The sequence below is a fragment of the Tigriopus californicus genome, chromosome 12 (assembly GCF_007210705.1).
Source record: "Tigriopus californicus strain San Diego chromosome 12, Tcal_SD_v2.1, whole genome shotgun sequence".
In the NCBI taxonomy this organism is placed as follows: domain Eukaryota; kingdom Metazoa; phylum Arthropoda; class Copepoda; order Harpacticoida; family Harpacticidae; genus Tigriopus; species Tigriopus californicus.
Window position 1 is genome coordinate 2,313,681 of NC_081451.1, and position 27,195 is coordinate 2,340,875.

The window sequence follows — 27,195 nt, forward strand, 5'->3', positions numbered from 1 at the left end:
TCGTGTTTGCAAGAACTCCCACCATGTATCAATATTTTCAAATTGCAAAATAATCTTCGGCTTGGCGGTTGGAGGTCAATTACTCCAATTGCCAAGTCGGGATTTTACAAAGACTACCGAACTTTCCTTTTTCCCGCGAGTGGAATAATTTCAACCCTCCAGACATCGATCTAACCAGAATTAAATTCACCCAAGCAATTAGAGATTATCTCTTACAGAAGTACTCTATTGCTCCTTGCAAACTCAAGAATTGCTATGTATTCCAACAAAAATCCTAAGAAATGATTTTTATTTTTTTATTTTATTACGATTATCAGCCGCTCGATCTCATCAAAACACTCCATGCACCAAATACAATCCTAAACTTATTAATTTTCCTCCCATTCCTGAAGTCGTTTTGAATAACAAATTAACACTGAAAATATTTGCTTTGCTCTGTTTTTCATGTTTTTCTTTCTATGTCTTTTTCTTGGTCCCTTCTTTTCTTATAAATTCGAACCGCTATGATGATTTCCTACAAGTCTTTCAATTTTATTTTTTTGCATTTCTTCCATCTCGTGTTATCGTGTTGCAGCTTGGCCTCTGTAACATTATTGACTATCTATGTCATGTCTTCTTTAATTTGCCCAGGTCCTGGTGAAAACAAGCTTTTGCTTACCCAGAACCTGAGGAACTACATGCTCATGAAAATGTTTGATATATGAAGATGCTAACACAAAGATTAAATGCCGACATTATCCAATCATGATCAAAGTGTTCCTGAAATAAATCTTTCTAATTTAATCTAAAATGTACTACCCCTTTGTCGGCATGCTACGAAATTCTTGAGCAACCCAAAGTCAGTAGCCGGAGTAATGGCTGTTCAAACACAGATGATCAAGCAGTTTGGCCAAAAATGAACACGGCCTTAGAATAGGCCCTGGATGAGCTAGGCATTTGAAACTTGTTGTGTGACGTTTTTACAGGTTAATAAACAAGTTTTACTAAAATCGGAGATTACCTGCCTTGATTTGGTCAAAAAACTTTTTTTTTACCAAGGACGTGGAATGTCCTTGCATAGAAGAAGCAACATAGAAGAGTAAAATCGAGTTTGTTGTGTTTTTTTACCGCAGCTGAATCGGCAACCAGTGGACAGTGCAACTCTAGCTGATGGAACGCAGCGCCTCTATAATCAGAAGCTGTACCTTAGCAGCCGGTCGCCAGCGATGAGAAAATCGAGATTAATCGAAATTCTGCCAATTTCTGCCACAAGTGGCAGAAAAAGGCAGAAAGTGGCAAAAAATGGCAGAAAGTGGCAAAAAATGGCATAAATTGCTGGAAGGTGGTCACAAATGGCCGGCGGTGTTTAGAATGGCCGATCTTGATTCTAAAAGCTGTCAAAGACAAGAAGGATCATATGGATTGGAAAAGTTTTTCAAGTGCCCTTTGCTACAAAGCATATTGATATAGCATTGGCTGAAATGCAAAATGTTCCTCAAATATTGATATTTATACTGTTTGATAGTTGGTTGAATTGATCAAGTATCCGTAGACCACTTGCAGTATCCAAGGCCTAGCCACAACTCTTACACTTTTTTTCACACTCATCTAAAATGGTTATTGTATACGATATAACTTTTTTCAAATGCAATTGTCGTCATTCTGACTTTAAAAAGTTTAGGTAAAGTGGCATCCCTGACTCCAATCGATTACGGTGGCAAAATTCAAACTCGATCACACACCAATGACGTTTAGTGGTTGTATCTCTCATTTGATGCAAAATACTCATTCCAACGTGTCCAAACTACATACAGGTAGGCTTAAAAATAAGGGAAGTGATCGTAAATACTAGAAAAAGATGATTTAGAATGATACAAAGAATTATATTTTCTGCCATTTTTTTGGCCGTTTTCTGCCATTTTTTGCCACTTGTTTTGGACCAATTTCTGCCATTTTTTGCCACTTGTTTTGGACCAATTTCTGCCATTTTCTGCCTCCAATTTCTGCCAGGTGGTAGAAAATGGCTTTTACTAATTTCTCATCCCTGCTAGGCTAGCAGGGCTTGAGGAACGCCGTACTTGTAAAGTGTTATTTTTTGAGTAACGCTTACGGTACCCCATTACTTTTCCGGAAAAGTAACGCGATCAGAACGGCTTTTTTAGCCCTGATGTTACTGTTACTTTATTCATTTTTATGCGATGTAGAAAGGTTTGTTCCTCGAATTTTTTGGTTTGCTCCTCGATTTTTGCAAAGATCCGTCAGTGGCTTATTTGTTACTCTTGGTAAATAATCACGAGAGGCTCAGACTAGTGTTACCAATTTCCAGTGGCTGTGACGTATGCCATTACTAGTTGCGTGACAGAAGCCCATAAATTAGCCTCAAAATGTAACTCTAATTTTTCTCTCGTCAAACGTTATGTTAACTTTTTTCAAACTATGAAAAGAAAGATGTATCCTTGTAACCTTTTGCTCTAGCATATTGGCCATTCGTTTCACGTTCTATTTAGTAAAGGTTGAAAAATCCTATAACACTCTTTTGCAGTTAAAAATAGTTTTGGGCCATCCTTTTTCTGCAAAAGCCATGGTATCGGTATTGGTTCAAGCCCTGTTTATTAGCATTGTTACTATTTATTCGAAGGTGAATAATGCCAACCTCAGGTTAATTCAAGAGCTACAATATCTAAATCGAATATCCCATTCCCAATAATGGTAAAGAAGTCCACAATAAATGCCCAATAACAATGATGCGCTCAGACCGTTCAGGTTCATTATGTAAAGCATAATCATAATTGATTCCAAAAACATACAGAAAAATGGGTCTTATTTCATGTGGTCCAATGATAACTGAAATTCAAAGACGCAATTTTTGGTTGAGCACAGGTTTTCAAATACTGTAATGATTTTTGGGTGCGTCTTCAACTTGAATTTCTGGGCGATACAGTTAGCCAGACGTCTCCTTTGGGCATCATGGATGGCGATTTGGGATCAGGGATGAGCTCGGAGACGGTCTTGGCACATCGTTCCACCCGATAATGGGCTACCAAACGAATCATGGACAATTTGACTTGGAGCAGAGCAAATCTCATGCCCACACAATTCCTAGGTCCTTGACCAAAGGCCAAAAAACTGTATGGACTTCGTTTGGCCTTGGCTTCCGGGCTGAAGTTCTCTGGATTGAACTCCTTCGGATTATCGAAATATTGAGGATCCTTCATGATGGCGGGGGATGGGATTTGTACCAACATTCCTTTGGGGATCACGAAATCCGTATCTGGAACCTTGTAGTCCTTGACGCACAGGCGCTCAATCAAGGTCAATGGGTATAACCGCAAGGTTTCATGGACCACCTTGTCCAAGTAGGACATTCCTTGAATGGTGTTGTAATCCAAACTGTCGCTACCTCCGTTTTGAGTTATGGCCTCAGACACCTCTTCATAAACCTTTTCTTGAACATCCTCATTAGTGGCCAAGAAGTAAGATACGATGCTCATGATTGAGGAGGAGGTATCGAAACCGGCAAAGAATAAAATGAATGCGTTGGATAGAAGAAACAAATCGATTTCATCATCGGGAATGGCGCTCTTTTTGGACACGTGAACCTGGGCGTCTTGATCGAACTGGTCGTTTTCCAGGTTTTGCTTGATACCTTGGCGATCGGCTTCCAAGGCATCCATCAGAAGGTCAAGGAGGTCGTTTCGTTTGACCTTGGACTTTCTTCGCTCCTCCATGCTTCGGCTGAAAATATCCAAGATAAAGTCCCCGGCCTCTCTGTCCAAGAAGCTGAACTCCTTGATCTTCGTCGTCCATGGAAACACTGATATAAGGATGAACTTGGCCATTTGAATCACTTGGTTTCCTCTGATCAATTTATTGATCTGAAAATGAAGGTCAAAATATTACAAATCAAAATGAATTCTCGATTGACATTGACTGGGTTTTGCGATATTGGTTGCGGTTAATTAGCAGGTGCCAACATAACGTGTTAGAACCTGTTAAAAGAGGACGTTAATGCTAGACAAATAACTACAACTGACCAAAAGAATTCGCATTAGACTGATGCTGATTTCCTCTCATCTGCGGGCTTTTGGATTGGCAACCGATTGCAAATTTTCGCATCGCCTTAGCCATTCATCATATCCAATATTTGCTCGTAGCAAAACCAAAACATTGTGCCAGGTCATTGAACTTGGTGAAATTTACATACATTGACATAACTGAGTTTCCTCTTTTACGAATGTGATTTTGTAATGCGACACAGGGTTGCTCTGATTCAATGCAGGCCAATTGACCGGGACACTTTTTCTTTGTCCATTAGTCATGGGAAGTAAAGGAAATTCAAGGAAAAATATAAAACGGCACCCTAATTTTAGGTATTTTGTGGAGGGAAAACTTAAGAGTAGATAAAACATTAAAATCTAACCTTTAATGCATATCATATTTGGCACACCTACCAAAATATGGGGAAAATCTGATTTTTGGCGCAAAAAAACTCATTGGATGTATTGCAAGTGAAATGACGGCCTTTCACCACATTGTCCTCTCCATCTGCTTTTACAGACGTTCTTTTGACATTTATCCTAATTTCAAGATGCCAAATATGACTGAAAAATTGAAACTTCTTTATTAATATCAAAGTGAGTTGAGAAAGTGACTTCCAATTTATCCCTCATTCATTTTTCATGACCAATTGAAGGTCAAGTTGACAGCCAAAAAGAAATGGTTGTTGTAGTCAGACAGTTGTACGCTAGTTTATCAAACCTTATTTCATTTCTTGTCTGATACTCTCTCGATAATCTTTTCTTTTGAATGCTCCAGGGAACATGCCACCATTAGTGTGAATACCTGTACGTGTCATTCTACTTACCATCACTCTAAATTGATTTTCGGGGTTCTTCAAGGTTCTTGCCTCAAACCCAAATCCACAATTGGCGATAGCGTCCAAGGTGAAGTTAGTAAATGTATCTTTGGCGTTGAAAGCTTCTCCACTCTTGCTGTATTTGGCCATGTGCTCCACAAAATCATCACCAACCTAAGAGTTTATGATTTTTCATCAATTTTTCACAGACTCACACTTAGCAAGCAGCATTTAAAATCAAAGAATGGAAAAAAATATCTACTTTGGGTTAAATGTTAGTGCTTATTTATTTATATATGAAAATATATTTTCCGTAAAGTTATATTCGAGTTAAATCGGCTTTAGAAAATGGTCTAGCACCTAGTGATGAGCATTAGGGAATTGGTTGAATCAGTCCAAGGTAATATTTTCTTTTCACCCAGTGACGGATATAACCGATGCTTGGAATGTTATTCCAATCAAGAACAGATTAAAAATCTGCATGTTATAAATGATAGATGTGTGTGTAAAAGTGGGAAGAATAAGAAGTTATCATCTGACAATACAAAAACAAAAAAAACTATACCTTGTTTACCAACACAGTCATGGACTTGAGTTTGCCACTCGTAAAAACTGGAGATACAATGCTTCTCATAGTTTTCCATTGGTCTCCCTTGAGAGAGGTCAACATTCGGCCCATTATTTTATTCAGTTTTTCTTTGCCAAGAATTTCAAAGGGTCTCCGGTCCATGAAATAGTCGAAATCTTTGATCATAATGTTCTTGGCTAATTCCAGATCTTTGACCATGACCTGAGGCTCAGAGAATTGGAACTGACCCACAATCTTGGCCCCAGGAAAGTTCCAGTAGATGTAATCACCAATTTCCACAAACGAGGACTTTCCAGTGAAGGTCTGGAACATATTGTTCGATCCAAATGGGAAGGAAGGTTCCATATAGGGAATCCCCCGATCTTTGAAGTAATTGAACTTCCTCGTCATGTACAAATATAACGAGAGGAACAAGCCAATAAAGGTTAGAATTAGTTCCACCCACATTTTGGGCAGTATCACTTAATCCAACTAGAGCACTGTCAAGAACACTGTATGCTTTAGCACTGACTGACAATGGCGAGTGTACAGAACTGTCCCCTGGAGTTCATTTATTAGGCATTTTGACAGCAGTGTCTACAATTGACAACGACAAAAAGTTGCTCAAACCTGCTGGAGATCATGTCAAATGCAAGCCAAATGACGCTTTATGGGAGAAACAAACGGTTTTGTGATTTATTTATTTCATATTCTGGACTCCTGATCCGTCCGTCTCTTTTCGTATTCGACTGAACAAATGTATTCTGGCGGTTTCAGATGTCATTGATTTTGAATGAAGATGAAACAAAAAAAGCATCATTTTGCTTCTATCTGAAGGGTTTCATGCAGTAAACTGTGTACCTCTAGTTCTTGAACAATTTGTGCAAAGATTGCCACGAGGAGGACATAATAATAAATCATAATAAATATTTCAAACGTGTAGGAGCAATAAAAAGCGCAAGTGAAACATTAGAGCGCCAGATACGAAGGCTCTACTGAGGGGCATAGTGAACGTTTTCCACCTAAAGATGCTGAAATGCTGCCTTGACAGCACAGTTGGACAATAACCTGCCGTTGCTGTATGTACTGTGTAGGCATGTTCAGGCCTGAAAGAAGATAGGAACCGGCCTTCTTCTAGAATGTTTGGTCTGCAGCAATGATTGGGCAATATTGCAGCAAAGTGCTTGTTGCGCGATATCTTGATACAAGGAGTTCTCTAGACATCCTTGCTTGATACTTATATGCGTAAGTAAGATCTTAGCCCCATGAGGCAAGAACTAGCAGATCGATATTTTGCCTACTTTTGGAAAAATATGTTGCTTGTCTCTGGTACTTTGCTTCTATTTAAGGAGGGAAGGAAGTTTTCGTATGCTTTTGAAATTCTTGATTTTTGACTGATGTATTTCACGGAAGTCTTTGTTTTCGATAATATTATTGTCATGATTTCAGAGCAAAAGAACATTTGTAAGTTTGGACACTTTTAAAAATGGACGTGCTACTGAGAACAAGTTGGCCTTTATTAATCATCTCGTATGTCACTCAAGAAAATACATATCAAACTGGGAATACTCTCATAAATACCAATCTCCGTATTACATTTTCTGCCGACCTGCTGGCTGTAAGTATTCGGGAAGTTTGCCTGAAAGTTTGAAAAAATGCTTATCCAACTGAATTTAATCCAAATAAATCAATAAATTAAATTGAGCTTAACAAATTGTACGGCTTGCAACCAATGCATCTAAAGCACATGCTATTTATTTCTTAAATTCATTTTAATTCCCAGTAGTGGAACAAAAGTCCCAAAAGAAAATTACCTTTGAGAACTGAAGGTAAAATATAACCGACGTCATTCTATGGAGCAAAATCATAGACAAGCCAAGCCAAACTGTGCAGTGTATAGATTTAAATCGTCATTTATTTCGAGTTGCCGGCTCGTTGAAGCAAACAGTATTCTGACATTGAACCAAGATGATAACACAGTGGCAGAACTACACCAAAATTGTCCTTTCTTTTAAATTTTGCGACACATCTCACTTAATTATTCAATTGAATTAGGGTAAGAATTGGTTGTGATGCAGAGAAGATTCAAATTTTCGGCCTGCTCTTGGTCAGTTCCAAAATTATAAACCAATTTTCACATCAAAAAAGGGAGAGGCGGCACAATATGTTTTCACTTTCAATTTGTGCACTTAAGTTGGGATCAACTACTCCCAAATTACCCTGTTCCTAAAACCTGGAATGAAATAATCTCAACAAATGCAGACTTAATTGGGTCAGAAAAGAAATGGCTCTTGCAACTCACAGACTTATTCTTCAGGGAATGTTCGACCAAATATACAACAAATACTTGTTTCTTTTGCAATAAGTAGGGCAGCCAGTCTGATGATGGCCTTTACGAGAAGCGCTTCTCCAGTGGAGTGTGGGGCTTCCAAATCCGGAAGGCTGAAGCGGGCCAAATCCAATGGGTTGGTAGGTGCCTGTTGGTTAGAACATGGGCTTGCTCTTGAAAACAAGCCAAATGTCTCAAGGGCAAGACCCGGGGTAAAACTATAGACCTGTAGCATCTATTGATTCGTGTTTATTGTATCTTTTTGTTTCTTTCATTATCATCGTTGTATTTTCTCTCAAAAAATGTGAGGCCCTGAATAAAACCAACAGCAATGGCAACATAAGTTTTTGCCAAGATAACTTTGATATAAGCCACGTCAAAAGTAAACAAAGGTATGGGAAGAAAGAAAATTCAAGAAAAATGTAGTTCGGCAGCATTGATTTTCAGCATTTTGTGAAGGGAGAAATAATACAGATTTTGTATGCGACCTGCTCTCGCACTCGCTCTTAAATTTTCAACTATTGATAAATTTATACTACAAAACTCACAAATTACTCATTTTATGTGCACCTCTGTCACAATGCTGAACTCTTGGTTCAAAATTAGAATACTGTTTGCTTCAACAACTGAATTCAATTACAAATTCAGTTCATGCCATGCCCCGGTGCAGGTTTGCTATCCTGTTTGTCTTCCTCAAAATGCTCAATATCAGGGTTGCCGCACAACATTTTTCTTGAATTTTCCTCTCTTAACATGCCCTATTGACTCATTGAAGCGGGAAAGGAAGATGACGTCATCGTCAAATTTTGAGAGATCACTCCTACATTTGAGGCTTCATATCTCTTTGCTGAGGGATTAAATTGAAGGTTCAGTTCTTTTATCCATTAAAGGAATGGTTCATGCAGGTAGGTATTTTTATAAACTGTCTAAGTTTCACCCATTAACCTGCATGAAAAGTAATTTTAGAAGAAAAAAGCCGCTTTGCGGCTGATTTTTTGTCTTTTAAAATTTTGTATTTTTGCAATAAACTTTTTGAAACCTTAGAAACTGTTATTGTATAATATTGAGATTTATATCTTGGATTTTTAGTACCTCTACTGATTTGAAAAGTGCCCCAATGACCTCCCAAAATTTGTGCTGCTATTCATCGTGCAGCTGCTACTGCAATGTGTCAATAGCCCCCTTACGCTGCACCAAACATGTTTTACGTTCTCCACTTCAGAGGGCGCTTTGTCACTCAGCCTCTACCAAATAAAGGGCCGATTGGTCCAATTCCTTTTCATTGAATTATAATGCGTTTGTGTTGTTTTTGGCTAATTCTATTAAAATCTTACTTATAATTAGTGCCCCGGGTCACACAATGTCCGGAAAAGAAATTGCGTTCAAGGCAAGGCAAGAGCAGTTTTTTTTGCAATCTACGGTGCCTCTTCCCGTTTTCTTTGGGTCGTGTGACGTTGCAAATTCCATTGAAAGGTCATATTTCGTCTATTTCTTACCTTTTAAAGTTTTTTTTAAAAATTTGGTCTACCAACGCTTTATACAATGCATCTCCGAGAAAACAGAATGAAAGAAGGCAGACAACGCCATCTTAAGACAATGTGTACAAAATATCTAGGAAGTTTCATTCTAACAAATGTATTCCTAACAATGGTCCCAAAGGCAAGAAAATGATCCAAACCCCATAAATCTTGAAATCTTTGTGCTGAACTTACATGACTTGCAAGGAAATGTCATAAGTTACTGATTAATCTGGGATAAGCACATTTTTTTTTTTACAATATACTTAACATTTATGTGGCTTAGGTTTTATCAGAGTTCTAGGGAGTCACTCCAACCAAGCCAATTTGGGCATTATTTTGATAGTTTAGCAGCATGGTGTTGGCCGAGCTTTTACTCTTGTATTAATAAGTGTCAACCAAAGCAACCGAACAAGCTTCCTGAATTCTGATCTTAATTTTGAAAATCACATGATCAAATGTGTTCAATGTCAATGTTGAACACACACTAGACAGCCAACTGGAGGCAAATAAATCTCAGAGTGTCTTTTCTCTGACTAGCCCTCTAGGTTTAATGCCTTATCAGATACTCCATTAATGAACGGCCGGCGGAATGCAGATTGCGGTAAGGGAACCTCCATGTCCAATGTGACCCGCATATTCTAACCATTCATTGTTTTAGAATGCGCCTTGATTCGAATCCTTTTTGAAGTTGTAAGTGTTGTGTCACCCTATTTTAGGACCATTTAACAGAAGTGCTCTTATGAGATATGCTGTGAACGGGTATCCTGCCAAATTGGCCTGCTCTTGGTCATAGCATCTCTGAGCCGCGTTTCGAAATAATGTAATAACTGATTTTTCATTGATTGACGCTATTCCATTTCTCATGGATGTTGCTTTGTTTCAGAGAGGTATTATCAAAATAAATCAGATTGTCAATACCGTAGCAAATAACTTTAACTTGAAATAGCTAATAATCTTTGAAATCACGGTTGGAATGAATGTGATGGCTGAGCGCAATATTTTTGACTAACTGTATGTTTAGAGACTACTGTATTACTAATTCAAACTTTTTGCACGACCCATACTTACATCTAGTTGATTTTTTTTTCTTCCTTGGGATGCTGCAAAGGCTTTTTAAATCTGCACTGAATCGTTTCCCTAGCTTCGTCCCAGAGCATGGCAAATGGGATTGTAAAACGGGGAAGGCAAAACTTTAAATTCACACAGCCGGCTAATTTGTCACTCATGAAAGGCTACAACAAATCAATGATGTCGTTTCTTACATAACTTGTATTTGAGTGTATCAAAAGAAATCATAAAAATAACGTATTCTCTATGAATCGAGAAAATCAAGATGAGAAAGGAGCAATATCACTAATTCACATTTCGGGACGGCAAGAAATTATATCATGGAGTTGTTGTTTTTTTCTGCGAGTTCGTTCAATTTGAGTTCATACAAAATGAGATATATGACTAATGTATTTATGCGTGTCCTCACATTTGGATCATCAAAGTGCCTACTAGGGCCTACTTTGGACTCCTTTTTCGTTTGGTAGGTACAAAGATGCACGACTGTTGTTAAAGATGTGGTTGTTTTAGTGATTGCACATATTCCGTCGACTGTGGCGGCTCTTTGGTTTCATGGATATGACAATGAGGCAAGAAATTCGTAGCGTTTCATCTTCACACGGAAGTCCTTTCTCTACACTGAATCGCAGAACTAATCTAGCTCCATCCCAGGAACTTTCGTTTCATTCTCTCCGTGGCCAACCTCACCATGGATTGGCCATTTGTTGGATCCTCTACGGGATGTTCTCCCGAGGTTGCGTGACTCGGAGGCCGGGCGGAACCTTCTAAATGATAGGTTGGAAACTTTAGCGCCATAATGTTGTGGTTCATTTGGCTGTTCACGGCACGGTGGTGATTGGGGGAGGGTGTATTGGCGTTCCGGTGATCAGATATCATTGGTGATTGACGTCGAAGGTCCGGATTTGACATGTGATGGTTCCGAAGATAGATATTAGGGGTAGGGAGGATTCGCTGTCCTGGACGATAAGGGGAGGCGTTGTCCGTGGGTTGCAGTGGGCTGGCTGACACGGCCCTCTTCATACTTCCTTGGCAGGCATGTTGGTAGAGGTCTAGGGTGACATTTCGATTGGAGGAGCAGATGTCCGGCTTGTTCATCTTTTTGGCCAGTTCGTTCATGTCTTTGGGGAATGATGTGCTCTCTTCTTCGTCCTCATCATCCTTGCGGCCTTCCCCGCTGTCAATTGACTCTTCCTGACTGGTGAACAGAGAGGTATTAGAAGAATAGGAGTCCGTGTATGGAATGATGAGCTTTTTGGGTTTGCCGTTGTTGGAGGCTTGTTTCTTCTCAGTGGAACTGATGGAATCGTAGAACTCCAGACTCCGATCGCGTCGATTGAAGGTGTCCTCATCAAAGGATAACGAATCTGGCTGCACCACGTCCCTTTCTGGGTATTGAAGGGAATCTACCAAGTTATCATTTGGCTGATGCAAGGAGTCCTGCTCTGGGTGGCTTTAGGGCGATGGGGTCTCAGGGAGGTTCCCAAGTTGTGGGGTAGCTGCATGCCTTTGAAGTGCCATATGCGTTACCTCCTCCAAGCCGTTATTGGCTTCCCAAGAGATCTTCTTCATAGACGAGTTTCCTCCAGTTGGAGTAGACAACATAGAGGTCCTCGAACCTGCCAGATGGGCAATTTCAGGGCTCATTTTGGTAGGAACAAGCTCTGTGGATGGAGATGGGACGAAGGCCTCTCTAGGCGGTAAAGGCGGAGGCATGGAATCCTGGAAGCAAAGGCCTTTATTAGAAAATACCCTCTTGCTTCATCAGCCCGATGATGATCAGATTTGAATCCCAGTTTAAGACAATGAACAATGCGGAACTTTTGTTTAAGAGTATGTAAATATCAATGTTCACAACCACCCTTAGAAACTGCCCAAAGTCTTACTTGTTAGAAGCCAAGCCCCAATAACTAGAAGCTACGCCTGAAAGCAAGAAGTCTGTCATTTAAAGGGAGGTCCGAGGGTCTTTTCATATAAAAGCGAGAAGGAACGTTTGTTTACCTCCTTTTTGTGGGAATATTTCTGGAGGATTCCGGCTATCAGTCCGGCAATGGTGTCTCTACCCATGGTTTTCAGATCTCTTTCGGTCAAGACAACTTGAGCAGGAGAAGAAATGAGGGCAGGAGAAGCCGGGTCCTATAACAGAAAAGAGCCCAAGAGCGTTTAAGAAAGAAACCCCGAGTGTGTCTGGAAAGATTGAGATTGAATCTCATTGATCAGCGTTGGCTTTGTTCGGCATGTGCATATTGGGAGTGGTTAGAAATGGTGCAGAGAGGGAGACCAAGACTTGTCGAAGCTTTGCTGTGATGCAATTAAAGGGTTTATGAGTACATGTTCAAGCGGTTTTTTTTTAGTTTGGTGGACGAGGAGGCGGAGGGACATGACCTCTTCCTCCTCTACATTCGGCATCCTTGGCAAATTAGAACCATAGTTTCTGGGTCTCGTTTTAGGAAATTACCAAGGACTCTATGGAATTTCCCCAGACGAGTCAGTTTCTATTCACATCACGGCAAAATGATGGTGCAAAAGTGTCAATTATTTCAACGTTAACCAATGGTGATCTCGAAAATAAACCTTTATAAAATAATTCGACCAAAGACCCAATCTGAAATCCAATATAACACAATGGTCACTATGACGAGTAAGCAAAGATAAATTTCGTGTCTGGCCTTTAGTTTAAAAATATATATTTCCTGTGTCGTGGTACTTTCAGGTCATCAAAATTGTGCCAATATCAGCTGATGCATTTTTGTGGTAAAAGTCTTTGCTTCAAAACTTGCTCGTCACTCATCGACGAATCACTTTGTATTACCTTGTAACCAATCAAGTTGAAAAAATTAGGAATATTATGTTTCCGGTGTCCACCTTAGAAATCGTTTAATGACTCTGATTACCTCAAAGTGGTCGCTAGGGAAACCGCCTTGTCAAAGGAAACCCAAAAAGTCCTTGGAATTACGTATAGATAGAAAAAGGAGCCCAATCGTCCATGGATAGAAGTTAAGACGGTTAATAAGATATAACGAGACGGTTCATCCAAGTTGATTTGGCAGTTTTCTTTTGGTTGGAACTCTCACTTACTAGTGAACAGCAAGGGCATGGCGCTGCTTGGACTTGTAGTAGTAGAATAGTAGAGGAGGTTAGGAGGAGGGGATTGTGTGGTTAACAATCGGAAAAGGAGGTGTGTTAATATGAACTGCACAAGATTCACATGGACCCTCTCTGACTGTTCTAAAATCGCCACCAATTCGTCCAGAAGGATCTCGGCCGTACCTTTTTAGACGGATCATTACTGATGGAGGAAAAATGGTTCATGGTCGAAGTGGGCAAGGGCGTGGTGCCGTTGTTGTTCAAATTGTTAATGGTCTGGCTCACGCCCCCTCCAGCCGAGGAATGACCATGACTCGGCACAGTATTCACTTTGGTGGTCTCAATGTTTTTATCATTCAGAGATCGTTCCCGATTGTTATTCGACAAAGGGGTTGCCGAGGGGTCACCTCTCCGTGATGAGGGGGCAACTGTTGGCTTGGACAGGGTGGCGGTAGTAGGTATGCCCAAAGGCTGAGACGTGGTCACAAGGTTGTTGCCAGCAGGAAAATTGAATCGACTGGCAATGAGATCTTGAACCGGGTCCCCGGAGCGGGCATTGGAGTACTTCTTGGCCGACCCGGAAGCACTGTTGGCCATTTCCTCCAAACGTTGGCGGGTATCACTTGGCAATTGGCTATGATGAATCATACCCCGTCTACCAGTGGTGTTGCCGGACCTCAAACCACCATCTCCTGAAGGACCCTGGGTACCTGCAGTCCTGGCTGGGACGGCGGAAGGGTCTGCTTGGACGACTTTGGTGGCTGTCGGGGCGCCTGGAGACTTCGGGGTGGAGTGAAGATCAAAATGGACCCGGTTCTCGTTCTTGGAAACCAAGTCAGTCTTTGAGAAGTTTCCCGCCACCGGCAAATTCCTGCTGTTGCCCCCACCCTTGACGCCACCGTCAAATTGGTTCTTCTCTAGGACTTTCAGCTTGGCTTTAGCCGATTCCAATTCGATCAGTTTCTTATTCACCTTTAACAAACCAGAGCTTATTAGTTATATTTTGTGTAAAAACATTTCAAGAGTTCAAACTCACTTTGATCTTGAGCTCCTCATTCTCCACCCGTAGGTGTTCCACCTCATGGTGAAGGGATCCATTGGCCCTTTCGATGTCGCCAATCTTCTCCGTCCAATTCTCAGATAGCCTCTCCAATTGAGTCTTGTAGACCTGGAAAAAGAAATCGTTGATATTACGAATTAAACAAGGGATCTGGCATTGATTCCGGGCTATAAAATTGACAAGAAAAAAGGTGACACAAGAACTTTATGCCTTCTGCCTTCTGAAAATGTAGTTCAAGGTTCGACTGAAGAGTTCAGAGCTCTTGACGACCTTGATCCGATTTTTTTCAAAAAAAAAAACTGCTCGCAAGTCAAATTTGAATATCGTGACAAATGGTTTTTCGAACGTGGTGCCGCCCATCAAAATTGGGATGTTGACCATGGGTTTTTTACGAAATTGCGTCAGCTATTATCAAGTCCCAACGGGCAAATGACTGACATTTGGTGATGGATGAACTTTATGCATGAACACGTGAATTTAGTTCACCCATGGATCACAAATTAAATGGAAAATAAAATCATACGAATTCTCCACTATTGAACGACAAGCTATGGTAGTATTGACCAAACGCAGGCAAGCCCTTTAAATGCTTCATTCAGACAGAAATTTAGATGGGGGGAAAAACGTCCAAAGTCTGCCAATCACATTCCGTCTTCCGGTATTGATGAGCTTTGATCAAAGTTCTGCAAAGCAAATCAACCTTCAAATAATGACGCCAACAGCATAGTACAGGAGATATACTGCAAATCATTGAGAACCAAATCAAGGGGAAAATTGGCCACCATTTCCAAGAGCTTTGGTCCAGTCAATAGACAGACATGGACTCAACATTTCCTGATCAGGACATCCTTTGGTGCGCAATTCAGAAGCACACGGCGCGGGCAATTTGATCGGATCAGATCCAGTTACTTGCTTTTGTCAGGATGGATTAGGCAGGAAGTTGAGCTTTAACAAGGCGGAAGTTTCTCTATAAATCAACTTGTACCTATTAAGAGGTTCGTCTTTCAATGCTTGGCAAATCCTCATTTCCTATCTCTAGCATTTCCAAGGCATTCGGGGTAGATGACCTCCAACGTCCACCTGGCGTGCAAATTACAAACTTCCAGAAAAGACTCAAATATTGAGACCTTGAAATATTGATTGATGTATATGCACGTATGTCACTTGGGTGCATTAACACCCAGCTCAATACAAGAGTGTGAATGCCAATAAAGAGCAACCAAATAAAGGACATATAGACGGCAAAATGCAAACAAAATGATGATCATTGATTGCATGAGAGGAAAACCAACAATGCCAAATACTGAACCGCACAAGAAACCTACAATCCTGATAAGTGATTAATTGTAAGCTCAAATGCTACTACGAATGATTTTCATTGATGCAGAGGCAACAAATTTTAGAAAGATAACATTTTTTTGATAGCACAGATCAGTATTTGAATCCACTACTTCTTCTCATGGGAAGAAGAGTTTTCTTTATCAAAAACGTAGCTTTTAGATGTTTCCAGTACTCTTAGTTACCCTTGTAATTGAAATTTCATCAACACTTTTTGGGTAGACGGTTAGATATTACACTTCAAGTTTGTCCACAAAATGCGTAGGTTATATCTTAAATCAGTTGACAGTTGCCTTGAAATATGATATATTTTTTCATTGCTGATGACTTCAATGAAAATGTTTCACCTGCCTAAAGCATTCAGTAGAAGCTAAAAATAGTGGATAGTATCACATAAAACAATAAATGTGAATAATACTTTTACGATTCTCAACTGCATGTATAATCAACCAAAATCATGAAGCCTGCCAATTTCATTTAATTTTGAGTGGAAAAGTATCTAGCAAGTAAAAAATAGTTATTTCGGTATGACGTCTCGATATAATATTTATTCGTATTCAAAACATAAAACCCACTTTAAGTCTTGGCATTTGAGCAAACACATATCAGAATTGATAATGCATTAACTGACCACCAGACGGCGCCCGCTTCCCCTGTTTCATCCAAAAATCTTTTCATTAAGCAAGCCAATTGGACTTGAAGCCATCTGGAATTCTGCAGGCTTCTGTCAAAATACTGGAGATGGAAGATGAAGCAATCCCTCCATGGGGATGTTAAGCAAAGTTTTCTCCCAAAAGCAGTAGTCAGTCCTCAAATCCTGGACAAATAAGGAGACACCACTACCACCTCCATTGCAATGTTCATCATCATCCTGTGGAACCCAGCGAGTTCGGAAATGATCTACCCATTAAAATTTCCGTTTCGGGTGCTCCTGAATTTCAGTGCACTTGCCTACTTTCACCTACCAAAAACCAAAAGAAAGAAAAAGCCACACAATTCACTATGGAATTTTAAATCTCTGGAAACATATCTCGCTTTTGAAAAGTCATCTGAAGGTTTTTCTACTAGCTGGTTCTCATGGTGCCATTCTGGACGAATGGTTCGACTAGCTCGTTGGTTGGTTGGTTGGAAGGCAGGGCTTGTCCGCAAGCCTCGCACATGATTCTTCTCTTTACACTGACTTATTTTAGTTTTCACTCAAGCTTGACGAAGAGAAAGGAGAAAATGTAGCAAACAATTATCCTCCTTCTCGTCTCCAAAACTTGCCTGTTCGTGAAGCTAGAGTCCACTTCGGCTTAGCAAACCATCAGGTCCAGCTCTTGGAAGCTCTTCATAGCGAAATGTCATTGATAATCACCTTGCCTATTCTGATTTATTCAGATATTTCAGGCGAATAAATTAGATAGGACTCGAAAATGGAAAAAATGGTTCGGTATGGACAGAGGCTTTCTCACAGGTTCTGTTTTGACGGGTGGTTTGACAAAACAATCATTGATTGCTTAATTCTTTTGAGAGTGAACTCTGGTGCTCTACAAAACTGCACTAGTGTAGTTAACAATCATCTTAAACCATCCCTTAAAACGCGTTCAGTACGGCAATCAACAAACCACTTACTAAGCTCGTATCAATCTGCAGCACAAGACATATCTAGTTGACTTATGGAAATGGAAATGTGACACTGTACGTCTGGTTGAAAACAAATCCAAGAGAGCGTTACATCATGAAACAATTTGCAAGAGCTCACCCAAAACTTCCTCCGCCCTCAATCACTCTCTTTGATGAGTGAGCATGTGGTTCTGTACTTGAACCACTGGAATATGGACCGGCATGCTTAGGTTGAAAATTCACAACAAAGACATCAATCTAAGCATTGTGTGCTTCTTCAAGTCAGAGTGGCCCCTGGTCACTGGTATTCCGTATTCCACATTTCAGCTCAATCAAGCAACTGGATCAAGAGCTATGATCTCACAAAGCGCAGTACATAATGGACATAAAATGAATGATTCAGCCTTCTTCTGGTAATCATTTACCAACAGAGGTCTAACTCATTGATTCTGTCTAGAGTTATGCAGCGAGCTTTGAGAGGGAACACCTTTTGAACTAAATTTAGTTGTCCGATCTTGAATGCGACTTATCCATGCCGATACAATAACTGTCAGCTCTCGCATCCCTGTCCATATTCCAGTGGTTCAGGTTCTGCTCCAGGTTTCTTTCATTCATGAGACCATCTCAGTGTCACCAGTGCTCTACGTAGAGTACGTGCAACGAACTCCATGGCCGAGGAGACAATTTTGGTCGCAGGTGCTTCCGTTGCAGATACCAGGATCGTTGTGGAATACGCCGCTCTAAAGCCTCTCAAGGTAGGATGATGATGATGATGATGATCGGATCATTATGCAGCCAGCGCCAATTCTAACAAAGTCTGCGTGGCCAATTGGTGGCAAATGAGAATTGAAATACTTGTCCGGCGTTCACATTGGAGAGGAAACACTCCTTTGTCTCCAATGATTCTAGTATGTATGTGTGTGAATACGCATCCCGATTGGCATTCTCCCACAATTATGGTCACAACAGCGAAGGCACGCAGTAATTTTGTGATTGGAAAAAAAAGAATACCGAATATATCATGCAGACTTGGTTCGAGAAAAAGAGCTCATGAGAAATATTCGGAGGGAAAATGTCTCTGGGATAGAAATTGGCCATTGGAAGTGCTTCTTCCCAGGCCATGTTTCACATTTTTCACTAAAATGCCTCTGGAAGAAGAAGGGCCTCAAGGTAACTTTGCGAAAGAGAGCAGAACCACACGAGACTCATTCATGAAAAAACAGTCACTCATGCTATGATTTGGAGTGAAGGGCTTCCAACTCTTTTGGACAAATCATCATTTGACTCATCCAGATTCCGCAATTCCATATGGAACAAACGATAATAACCTCATTAGCCATTTCAGAAGGCAGCCTTAAAAATGACTGTGAATTGGCGTTCGTGGAGACTTCAGGGTGGGGTGACTTGAGTAAAATATTAGGTTATAACAACGTCCTTCGGATGTTTGCCCCATTTTGTCTCCTTCTTGAAGTAAAGACTCATTCACGTTGGAAAAGTAAGTACTATCTTCAAAATGACGAGTTCAAAGAGGAGTTGGGATCTTCTAACGTGAAAAAATAAGCAAAAAATGCATAGAAGACCTTGCCAATTCGCCAAGTTATTTGGTGTCTACCCTTTTACGATCCATTTCCTCTGTTAAAAACCATGGATCTATGTGTATGTAGGAGAGAGAGCGAGAGAGGGGCTGCAGTGCAGATCATTCCTCAATCCACTAAGTAAGGGCATAACTACCGTCAAATTACCGCAATTGAACTACTCGTACGTAGCTGGTGGGATTTTCGAGGAAGGTGCCATCCTAACATGGTTCACCTCATGTGCCCTTCGATATTCATTTGGCTAATGGCCAGTCACAATGGAAATTCCACACCGCAAGATCTCAATCTTGACCAAGCAAATACCAACGGGATTGCAGCTTCCTGAACAGCTGACACCAATCAAGCAACAAGCGAACGCGGCATAGAGAAGAAACATTGTAGAATGATATTACCACATAAATCTGATTGCTTCGCAACCCAAATCCGATGTGACAGAGATTTTCTGTTTCAAATCAGATTGCTGTTACTGAGAGTACTCCAGGGTTTGAGTTTTTAAAGTATTCGGTTGTTTAAACCACAAAAGAAAAAAGAACTCTCCCGTGCGATAATTGAATGAGGTTTCCAAATGAATTGATAGTCAGTTCAAGAGGCTTCTCGTAGATCAGGCCTTAATACAAACATTCATTTGTTCTGGTAGTTGACACTTGGCTCCCTGATTTCTTTCAGGATCAAGTGATTTCAAATCTCAAAATTGTTAGACCAGATCAGTACCGAAATACGGCTGCAAATTAACCTCCGATTTCGCAGGAGGAGGGTGACATCACTCCCTTCAGTTGGACATAATCATCATTCATCAGACCTCTAACGAATAACTATCTGCCTTCAAGCTGAAATTGCCGAGTGTGGCAATCATCATTGATTCCGACCCGAGATTGAATTATCTTTGCTGCTTGTACACATCTGACTCACAGGACAAGGGTCCAATCACCACATATTACCAAACAACTTTGCACTTTTTTTGCTTTGTTTCTTAGGGAAATGCCCGCCAATCCTACAATATGTTCGTGGAAAACACGTACATGGAGCGAGTTGAACTCCTCGTAATTGAGAAAATTGCGAAAATGATGTGCGACTTTGTCACAAAGGGTGCAAAAAACCAACTAGGGATGATGGATGTCTTTGGGAAGAATGAGATGAACTCGAGCAAAGCACAAAAGGATGGCAAAATAGGAAAAGACGCCACAAGGACTTACCTCATTCTCCATGACCGTGGTGAGAAGTTGTCGTTGGAGGTCGATAACGTTGTTCATGTTGATCACTTGTCTGATCTTCTCCCGGTTGGGTTTCACTTGACTCTTCAAGCCTCGAGTGAGTTCAACAGGCATGGACAAGATCCCTTCCATGGTATCGAACCTCAGCTTCTCATTGGCGCCCAGACGGCTCATATTCAACTCACTTGTGGTGCCCCTCAATCTTTGGGATTGGGTGGCAGTTGTGGCCGGATGCGGGAACTTGGAATGACCAACCCCTGGATGGCCTCTGTACACATTCATCTCGGAGTTGGCATTCTTCAGGCCAAGGATTGGAGCACCATCGACCAGGTTCTCCACGGACTTGGACTTGGGATTCAGGTTCTTATTGGAGAGCACCCGATTCAGTTGAGGCGAAATCTTTGCTTGAGCACTGTTGCCGGAGGGGGGAACCACAATCCGACTCGGAATCACCTTGGGTCTGTGCCCGAGCTTCTGTTGGGTTCCAAAGCTATTGGTTCGATGACGGCCGGCTGCCGAGAGCTCGTTAAAGCTATAGCTGCGAGATGAAGGATTGCCTGACGAATTCAGTGTATGAGGTAGGAGATTGTCCACACTGCCCCGCAGATTGACCACAGAGATGCCTCCGGATCCTGGGAGAGGGGCCCTGGGCGATGGATGCGAATACCTGGCATGTCTTTGTTGCTTGATTTCGATATTGACACCATGCTGATCTGGGCCAATGGGAGCCGCTCCGTTTCCATTTGCATCCCCAGACACGCTTTGGGCTCGTCGGAGCTCACCCACGCCTCCCGTGCGGATCTGAACGGAGTGGACAATGCCCCCGTCCTGGGCATTGCCCTCGGGAGCCTCACTTCCTTTGGAATCTGACAAATTGGGATTCTGGCTAATGCTCCCACGTGCACCTTTGGTCCTGGCTAGGTGGAAGATTTCTCCTCCTCCCTTGTGGTCTATGACACCGCCACCCATTCTGACACTGAAATCTGCATTTTCTGACTCAAGATGAGCAATTCGTCGCATCAGAAGCTCTCTTTCCCGCCTGAGCAACTCAACTTCATTGCCAGAGGTATTTATCACAGGTTGGTGGCCACCTCCCAAGGGGCCATGGAGAGTGTTGTCGGAAGCATCGTGCTCAGATATAACTCTGAGGCCCTTTTGGGGCCCAGCCGGCGTCAACGGGATCTGTGGCTGGAGCCTTCGAGGCGTTCCAGCCATAGATCGAGTTGCATCTTGGTAGTGGGATGGATCGTGAGCTTGATTTTGTGCCAGGGACAGTTCCAGAGTCTATAGTATGTAAAAAAAAGGAAAGGAGTTTTCTGACATTGAATGATGTGATTGATAAACCATGAATTTCTTCCCCTCTTACCTTGCCATCAAGATCGCGGCGCAATCGGACGGATTTTCTGTGGATCACATCAAGGAGGAATTGCAGCTCGTCTTCGGCGGGCTGGTGCGAATGAGAGGGCCCTTGTTCCCAAGTGTCCCACCGAACATCCATGGCATAATTTGGGTGTGAGTTCATAGCTCGCCCGCCACTGGAATTGCTCGCCAGGAGCGTGCTGGTCCCGGAGGAAGAAATATCTTTGGTTGTCTCTGTGCTGAACCCCGAGTCCACAATGTTGCTACCGGCGGAGCTGCCTTCGGGGCTTTTGCGGATCTTCTGGCCTCGGTGGTTTCCTGATCGGGGAAGGGTACCCACCCCAGTGGATCCGTTCCAAGACCCCGGGATCTCGTCAGAGTCGTGGACATGCTGGATCTGGCGCCCCCCGCCCACTGCCCCTGGAGCCGAGAGCCGCTCTGCTGAAGAGACATTTGGGGATCGAAGTGGGGAATCGTGTTCCCTTAGAGTGGACGAGCTGGTTCGGGCTGTGGATGAGGGTGGAGAAGTGTTGTAGCTCTGATGGAGCCTTGGCTGAGAATGGGAATGTCCCAGCTTCCCTTGGAGATGTGGGAAGGTCTCCAAGAGGGCGTTCTTGAACTCCAGAAGACTACTGACCTCATGTTGAAGCTCCTGGAAAGAACAAAGAACAAAGGTTTGAGTGGAATCGACAGGTGGGCAATACACTTTTACATTATGATCGTTTTCTTTTGGACATGCATAATCAAAATTATGGATTACGGACGAGCAACCGCAATCATAAACAATGGATGGACTGCCAGCCTACCTCCAATCAAGGCTATCCAAGCTTTTGAACACTTGCGTCCGTCTCAGAGCGAACCATTGGCGCGTTAAATCGACGCCATTCGGTCTGAAGACATTCCATCAAAACTACTAGACTTTGCTCAAGGCTAAATTAATCATGGTGTTACGTCGGCGATGAAGAACGATTCAATTCCAAATGTCAGAATCTTTAATGGGAGCCCCGTTGCCGGCGAACTCGTCCTTTTCCTTGGCAATTTTTCGTCCGAGTCCTCCTCTTTACCTCTCATGTAATTCTGGTCGTATTTTGTAGCCCTCTCGAGTTTTCTACCAAAGTAATTGCTGCAGAGGAAGCGTATTGTTCATCCATTCGGCTATATAACACAAAAGTAGTAGTAAGTATGCTATTGCTCCCAAGAGCTAATGACTTTATAAAAGTGCATCCATCCCCTACTCAGCAAAAGTCATTGAACTCTGTTCAGGTCATCTCATCTCGCATGGTAGATCGAGCTGGCGAGATCATGAAATCAGCTGGATTGGGGTTCAACGAACACAAAAGAAACATTATTGTTATTAGTTAGATCAAGACGAGAAATAGCGCAACCAACTGTTGTCAAACCACAATGATCAATAATGAACGATCAAGCTCCATCCTGGCGCACAATTGCAGTACACTGTACATGTTCAAATGTCAAAGCCTGTTCGAATCTACAGTACTAAAAAAGGTATCTCTCTCTTCCTTATAAGCATTTGATAAGACATCGCCGCTTGAACAGTTGTTCTTGACACTCTCTGGCATCCAGGGAGTCTCCAAATATCATGAGAAATGTTTTCCATTTCGAAATTTTTTGATATGTCATTGCAATAACCACAAGAGGGGATTCTTATGCTGCAGCCAAAGCCTCCTTCCTGGCCAGAGTGTGTGAGCTACTGCCTTGATAAGTTGTGAAAAGTCCGCAAGCCATGACTGTTCGCAGTTCGCACTACTACACAAGTACAGCTATGACAGTCAACGACTTGAACTGGACTTCTTGGCAAGACCGTTCCAAGCAAGTTGCCTTTTCCCCCTGAGTTTAATCTCTGTACCCCCCCCCCCCCGGCTTCTAAAATAGCTTGGCCTGGCAGTTGGGGGATGTAACCGTAATTAAGAAGTCCGCCCGACCAAAGCGGAAAGTGAAAATCTTGACCAACCAACTGGCGCCAAAATCCGACGTGAAAAGCGATATTGGACCTTACAAAGATCTGTCTGCTTACCATGCCCCCAGAATCACGAGTTACCGAAAGAGCAGGATGTCGTTTATGGACACATGGACACAAGTGTCTCCATTATTCGGAGAGCATCAAGGCCAACAGCTGAGCTACTTGAGAGAAGGCCCTCAAGCACTTGAACTGTGCCTTGACCAATCAGAGAAAAAGGGGCGTTCAAGGCAACCCAATCAAGTGATATTTTATCTCAATGGGAGCACCATCACAAATAAGCTATTTTCTATCAAATTTCGAGGCTGTTTTACTAGATTGATCATTTCAATGTCACTGAGTACCCATTAATCTTGATACATGTGGAGATCGACTTCAAAAGCCAGGTTTTCGTAATCCTAATCGAACACTTGCCATATGTACTTTGTCAATTTTACGCCTTTCAACCCAAATCGAGACCACTCCTCCACCCCTCTTGGATTTGATGATGAGCTCAAAATGGTCTGAAAAAGGCAAAGCTAAAGATTGGGCGTTTCCCAAGTATTATGCAACAAGATGTGAGCCAATCTTACTTGACGAAATGTCAGACACCTTTCAAGACTTATTCAATCTGACATCCCCCTCGTATTGCATTGTTGCTTGTGGACGTCAAATAATTTGATACGATAACTTTCTAATCGACGGGATCATAAATTTGGCTACTGACCAATGCACTCGCACACAATGATCGCCAACGAATTAACGAGAAATTCCCACTGAAAGACGGTCTTTTTAAGATATCATTTACAACCACTAGTAGTCCACAGCTCTGAGCCATTCATTGCGATGGGAGGCATGAGAACGAGGAAAATTTCACTTCATGCAAATCCAGTAAAGCGCCCCTCCTGTTTGCAAGGGGATGATTTCGAATCCAACGTGTGGAATGAGAAATATTCGACGCACCAGATCCAAGACAATTTAAGTGCATTGCTCGAATCCATAATTCTGTCTTCAAAAATCACGTAAACGTTTTGTGTCAAATTGATTTAAATACAGTTGCTCTAAAAATAACTTGGGTCCATCATTCCAATGAAAATGGACTTTCCAAGCTTCAACAACCCTATTTTGGCGTTAAAGGTTCCTATTTAAAGCCTTGGCATTTCACAGCAAATACAACCAGGGTCTTCTAAACACCAAAAGTAGATATTTTAGCAATGAGAACGAATGTGGTCTTCGCTCCTTCGATCATTATGGGTTGAGCAAAACCACAACCAAATACTCAAAACAATCAACAAGCATTTTCTATGAGCTTAGTTACAAAACATAGAAAGCCTGTTGGTGACATTTATGTTTCCTGCCAAGGTAACAAATAACGCTTCGTGACCTCTTGATGGCTTCCAAACCTACCTATCCTGAGCAGTCAAAGGCATCTTTGCCATGTCATTGATTCATATCGCCTTTTTTTCTTAGAAAATCATGCCAAATCCTCTTCATCCCAACTTTTTGTCGGTGGTCTATCTACCTGCCTCCTAGGATCCTGCCAACAACAACAGCTGATTAGATCACATCCGGTCGGGAGTTTTTAATGGTAGGCTTTTGTCGTTTTGTCTTCTCCCGAGCATTGTCTGGCTCCAAGAGCAGAGCTACTATTGAAAGGCTTACATTGAACACGTTGGATGGCACAAAACTGGAAGAATCACTCTGGTATTGGAAGCTCTTAGCAATCGGTGGTCCGTGTCCCCCGGTGGCCTCGCCCGTGACCTCGAAGTAGTTTTGATCTCGTTGAGCGACCTCGGAGGTCAGAAGCGGCCAGCGCTGCATGACTGGCACACCTTGAGCATGGTCACATCACGTCACTGGTTCTTATTCCTTTCACACACTAACACCAACGAAACACCTCCTAGTAGGTACCAGATTCGGGAAGCAGAGAGGTCTATTGAACGAGCGATATCTTCCACTATTTAGCGACTTATGAGTTTGTGCTCCTCTGACGTTCCCCTGCTTACTGAAGCGTTCACGGGAATCGTCCACAGAGACAACCGACATCCGTCCACCCGCGCCATCTCTTCATCATCAACCTTCTGGTAGTCAGTCAGTCAGTATTGCTTGCAGCTTTTGCCACCAAACCAAGCCAAGCCATGCTGGATTGCATGGCATGGATTCCCCCCTCCCCTTTGCTTGGAGTGAGTGCAATGCCATAATCGACTCTTGTGGCCTAGCACTGTCGTAAATAACTCATTGGTTTGACAGGTAGATCAATTACGAAGTGAAGTTACTAAGATTTTGGTCGCGAAGAAAGCCCGCAATCTTCATACCAAACATAGCGAGGTTGCTTTGTGTGTGAACATATTTGATTGCTCTTTATAGACACGGAACGTAGAGAGCATTTGTTTACAAAACCTAGGCCATAACTGGCTTTTGGATACAATTTAATTCCTTTACATTTTAAAAGCAAATACGATAGTGAAGTTACTCTACTACTTGACAGCAGCACTCATTGAAGATTTTAAGATAAAAAAATAATCTGGGGTTAATCTGGATGAAATTGTTATAGGTTTGCTTGGAAAGGCAGGGAACATATGACACAAAATCCCAGCCAAACCAAAGCCATACCATTTTTTTGTACACATTTCAAATCCTATGATATTTTGATTAAAATATACATCATGTGAAGGACAACGAACCCTTAACAAACTGACAAAACATGTAGAGGTTGTTTGTCAGTACAGTTTTACTTGTGCAAGTGGACTATAGGAATGGCTCATTTGTACACCCAAGGGACAAACTTGAACTTAAGGGAAGGGTGTTTAAGCAAAATTGTCCATTTTTTGTGGTTCGGTATCTAGTCAGCTTACAATATTGTGCTATTGAGTGATGAGAAAACAAACATAAGTTTTAAGCAAAGAGCCGGTGTAAGAACAAAACATCTTTGTTACTTCATCTGCTCATCTAGCGTACCAATATGAAGTTCAAATGAGGGACCAGCCGTAACAAAGTCTCCTTGTGGGAAATTGAACAACATTTTGGGCCTAGGGATAGAGACAACCCACATTGGTGCAAAGGGTGGTACTTCATCTTTATTTGTGAGCATTTCTCACTGAACATGGCGCAATTATTCAAAGAGCTTAACAAAAATTCTGGACTCTTCTTTGCTGCTCCTGACTAATTTTCTTAAACCACATTAATCTAAAAATTTGAACAGTGACAGGATTTCCCGCTAAATCGGCCTGCCTTGGGTCAGAACAACTAATATAATATTTTCATAGAAAATAAACACAGTAGAGGGGGGCAACTTTGTCGGAACACCCTGTACAATGTCTTTGCTTTGGTTCAAACAATCTCACATTCAGTTGGAATGTTTCAGCGGGCTATCGATTTTGCAAACCTTTTTTTTGACAGTGTCTGGCAACAAAGGTAAATTGCAGGGCCCTCACTGAAGGGTTCCTTGACAGCGCCTTTGGTATGGTGACTGGACGGGCTCGTCCACGACGTGGGGAAAAAGGTGAGCTCTTGATCATATTTTTCGCACCCACCAGGCCCTTGCTCGATAGGGGAGTGAACACAACATGTGGATGGAGCCAATGAAGTGGTAACTGGTAACGCATTGGAGAAATACAAGAGATAAGAGCGAGAAGCGAGGCTTTTTTGAGCAAATTTTGGACGCTCT

At 41.9% G+C, this 27,195-nt stretch overlaps 2 protein-coding genes across 9 annotated transcripts in view; both read right to left on the bottom strand.

Moving 5' to 3' along the window:
• Window positions 1-2,724: 2,724 nt before the first annotated feature.
• LOC131891852 (cytochrome P450 6B2-like) lies at window positions 2,725-5,966 on the bottom strand. Its single transcript, XM_059241526.1, has 3 exons — window positions 5,400-5,966; window positions 4,844-5,008; window positions 2,725-3,854 (listed from the first exon to the last, which is right to left on the bottom strand). Exons 1-3 carry the CDS (start codon window positions 5,868-5,870, stop codon window positions 2,895-2,897), a joined length of 1,596 nt encoding a protein of 531 aa, XP_059097509.1. The 5' UTR covers window positions 5,871-5,966; the 3' UTR covers window positions 2,725-2,894.
• A 4,536-nt stretch (window positions 5,967-10,502) lies between these two features.
• The window catches only part of LOC131891447 (uncharacterized), a 29,670-nt gene continuing 12,977 nt past the window's right edge, over window positions 10,503-27,195 (bottom strand). For 4 of the 8 annotated variants that reach the window (XM_059241023.1, XM_059241021.1, XM_059241022.1 and 1 more), the window contains 6 exons: window positions 21,579-22,223; window positions 20,195-21,496; window positions 14,440-14,571; window positions 13,587-14,375; window positions 12,318-12,452; window positions 10,503-12,038 (listed from right to left, as the gene is read on the bottom strand). In XM_059241023.1, the coding sequence (XP_059097006.1) occupies window positions 11,772-12,038; window positions 12,318-12,452; window positions 13,587-14,375; window positions 14,440-14,571; window positions 20,195-21,496; window positions 21,579-22,223 (3,270 nt within the window). In that variant the 3' untranslated portion in view covers window positions 10,503-11,771. Of the gene's footprint in view, window positions 12,039-12,202; window positions 12,240-12,317; window positions 12,453-13,586; window positions 14,376-14,439; window positions 14,572-20,194; window positions 21,497-21,578; window positions 22,224-25,190; window positions 25,662-27,195 lie in introns of those variants that run through there. The other 4 variants (XM_059241024.1, XM_059241026.1, XM_059241019.1 and 1 more) reach the window with 4 other exon arrangements.

Bases quoted from the DNA above. Each gene is read 5' to 3' on its own strand.
- LOC131891852 (XM_059241526.1), bottom strand. From the start codon at position 5,870: ATGTGGGTGGAACTAATTCTAACCTTTATTGGCTTGTTCCTCTCGTTA. The intron at 5,009-5,399 runs GTATAGTTTTTT...ATAAACTCTTAG, and splicing joins TGACTGTGTTGGTAAACAAG to GTTGGTGATGATTTTGTGGA. The intron at 3,855-4,843 runs GTAAGTAGAATG...CTTCATTTTCAG, and splicing joins AAAATCAATTTAGAGTGATG to ATCAATAAATTGATCAGAGG.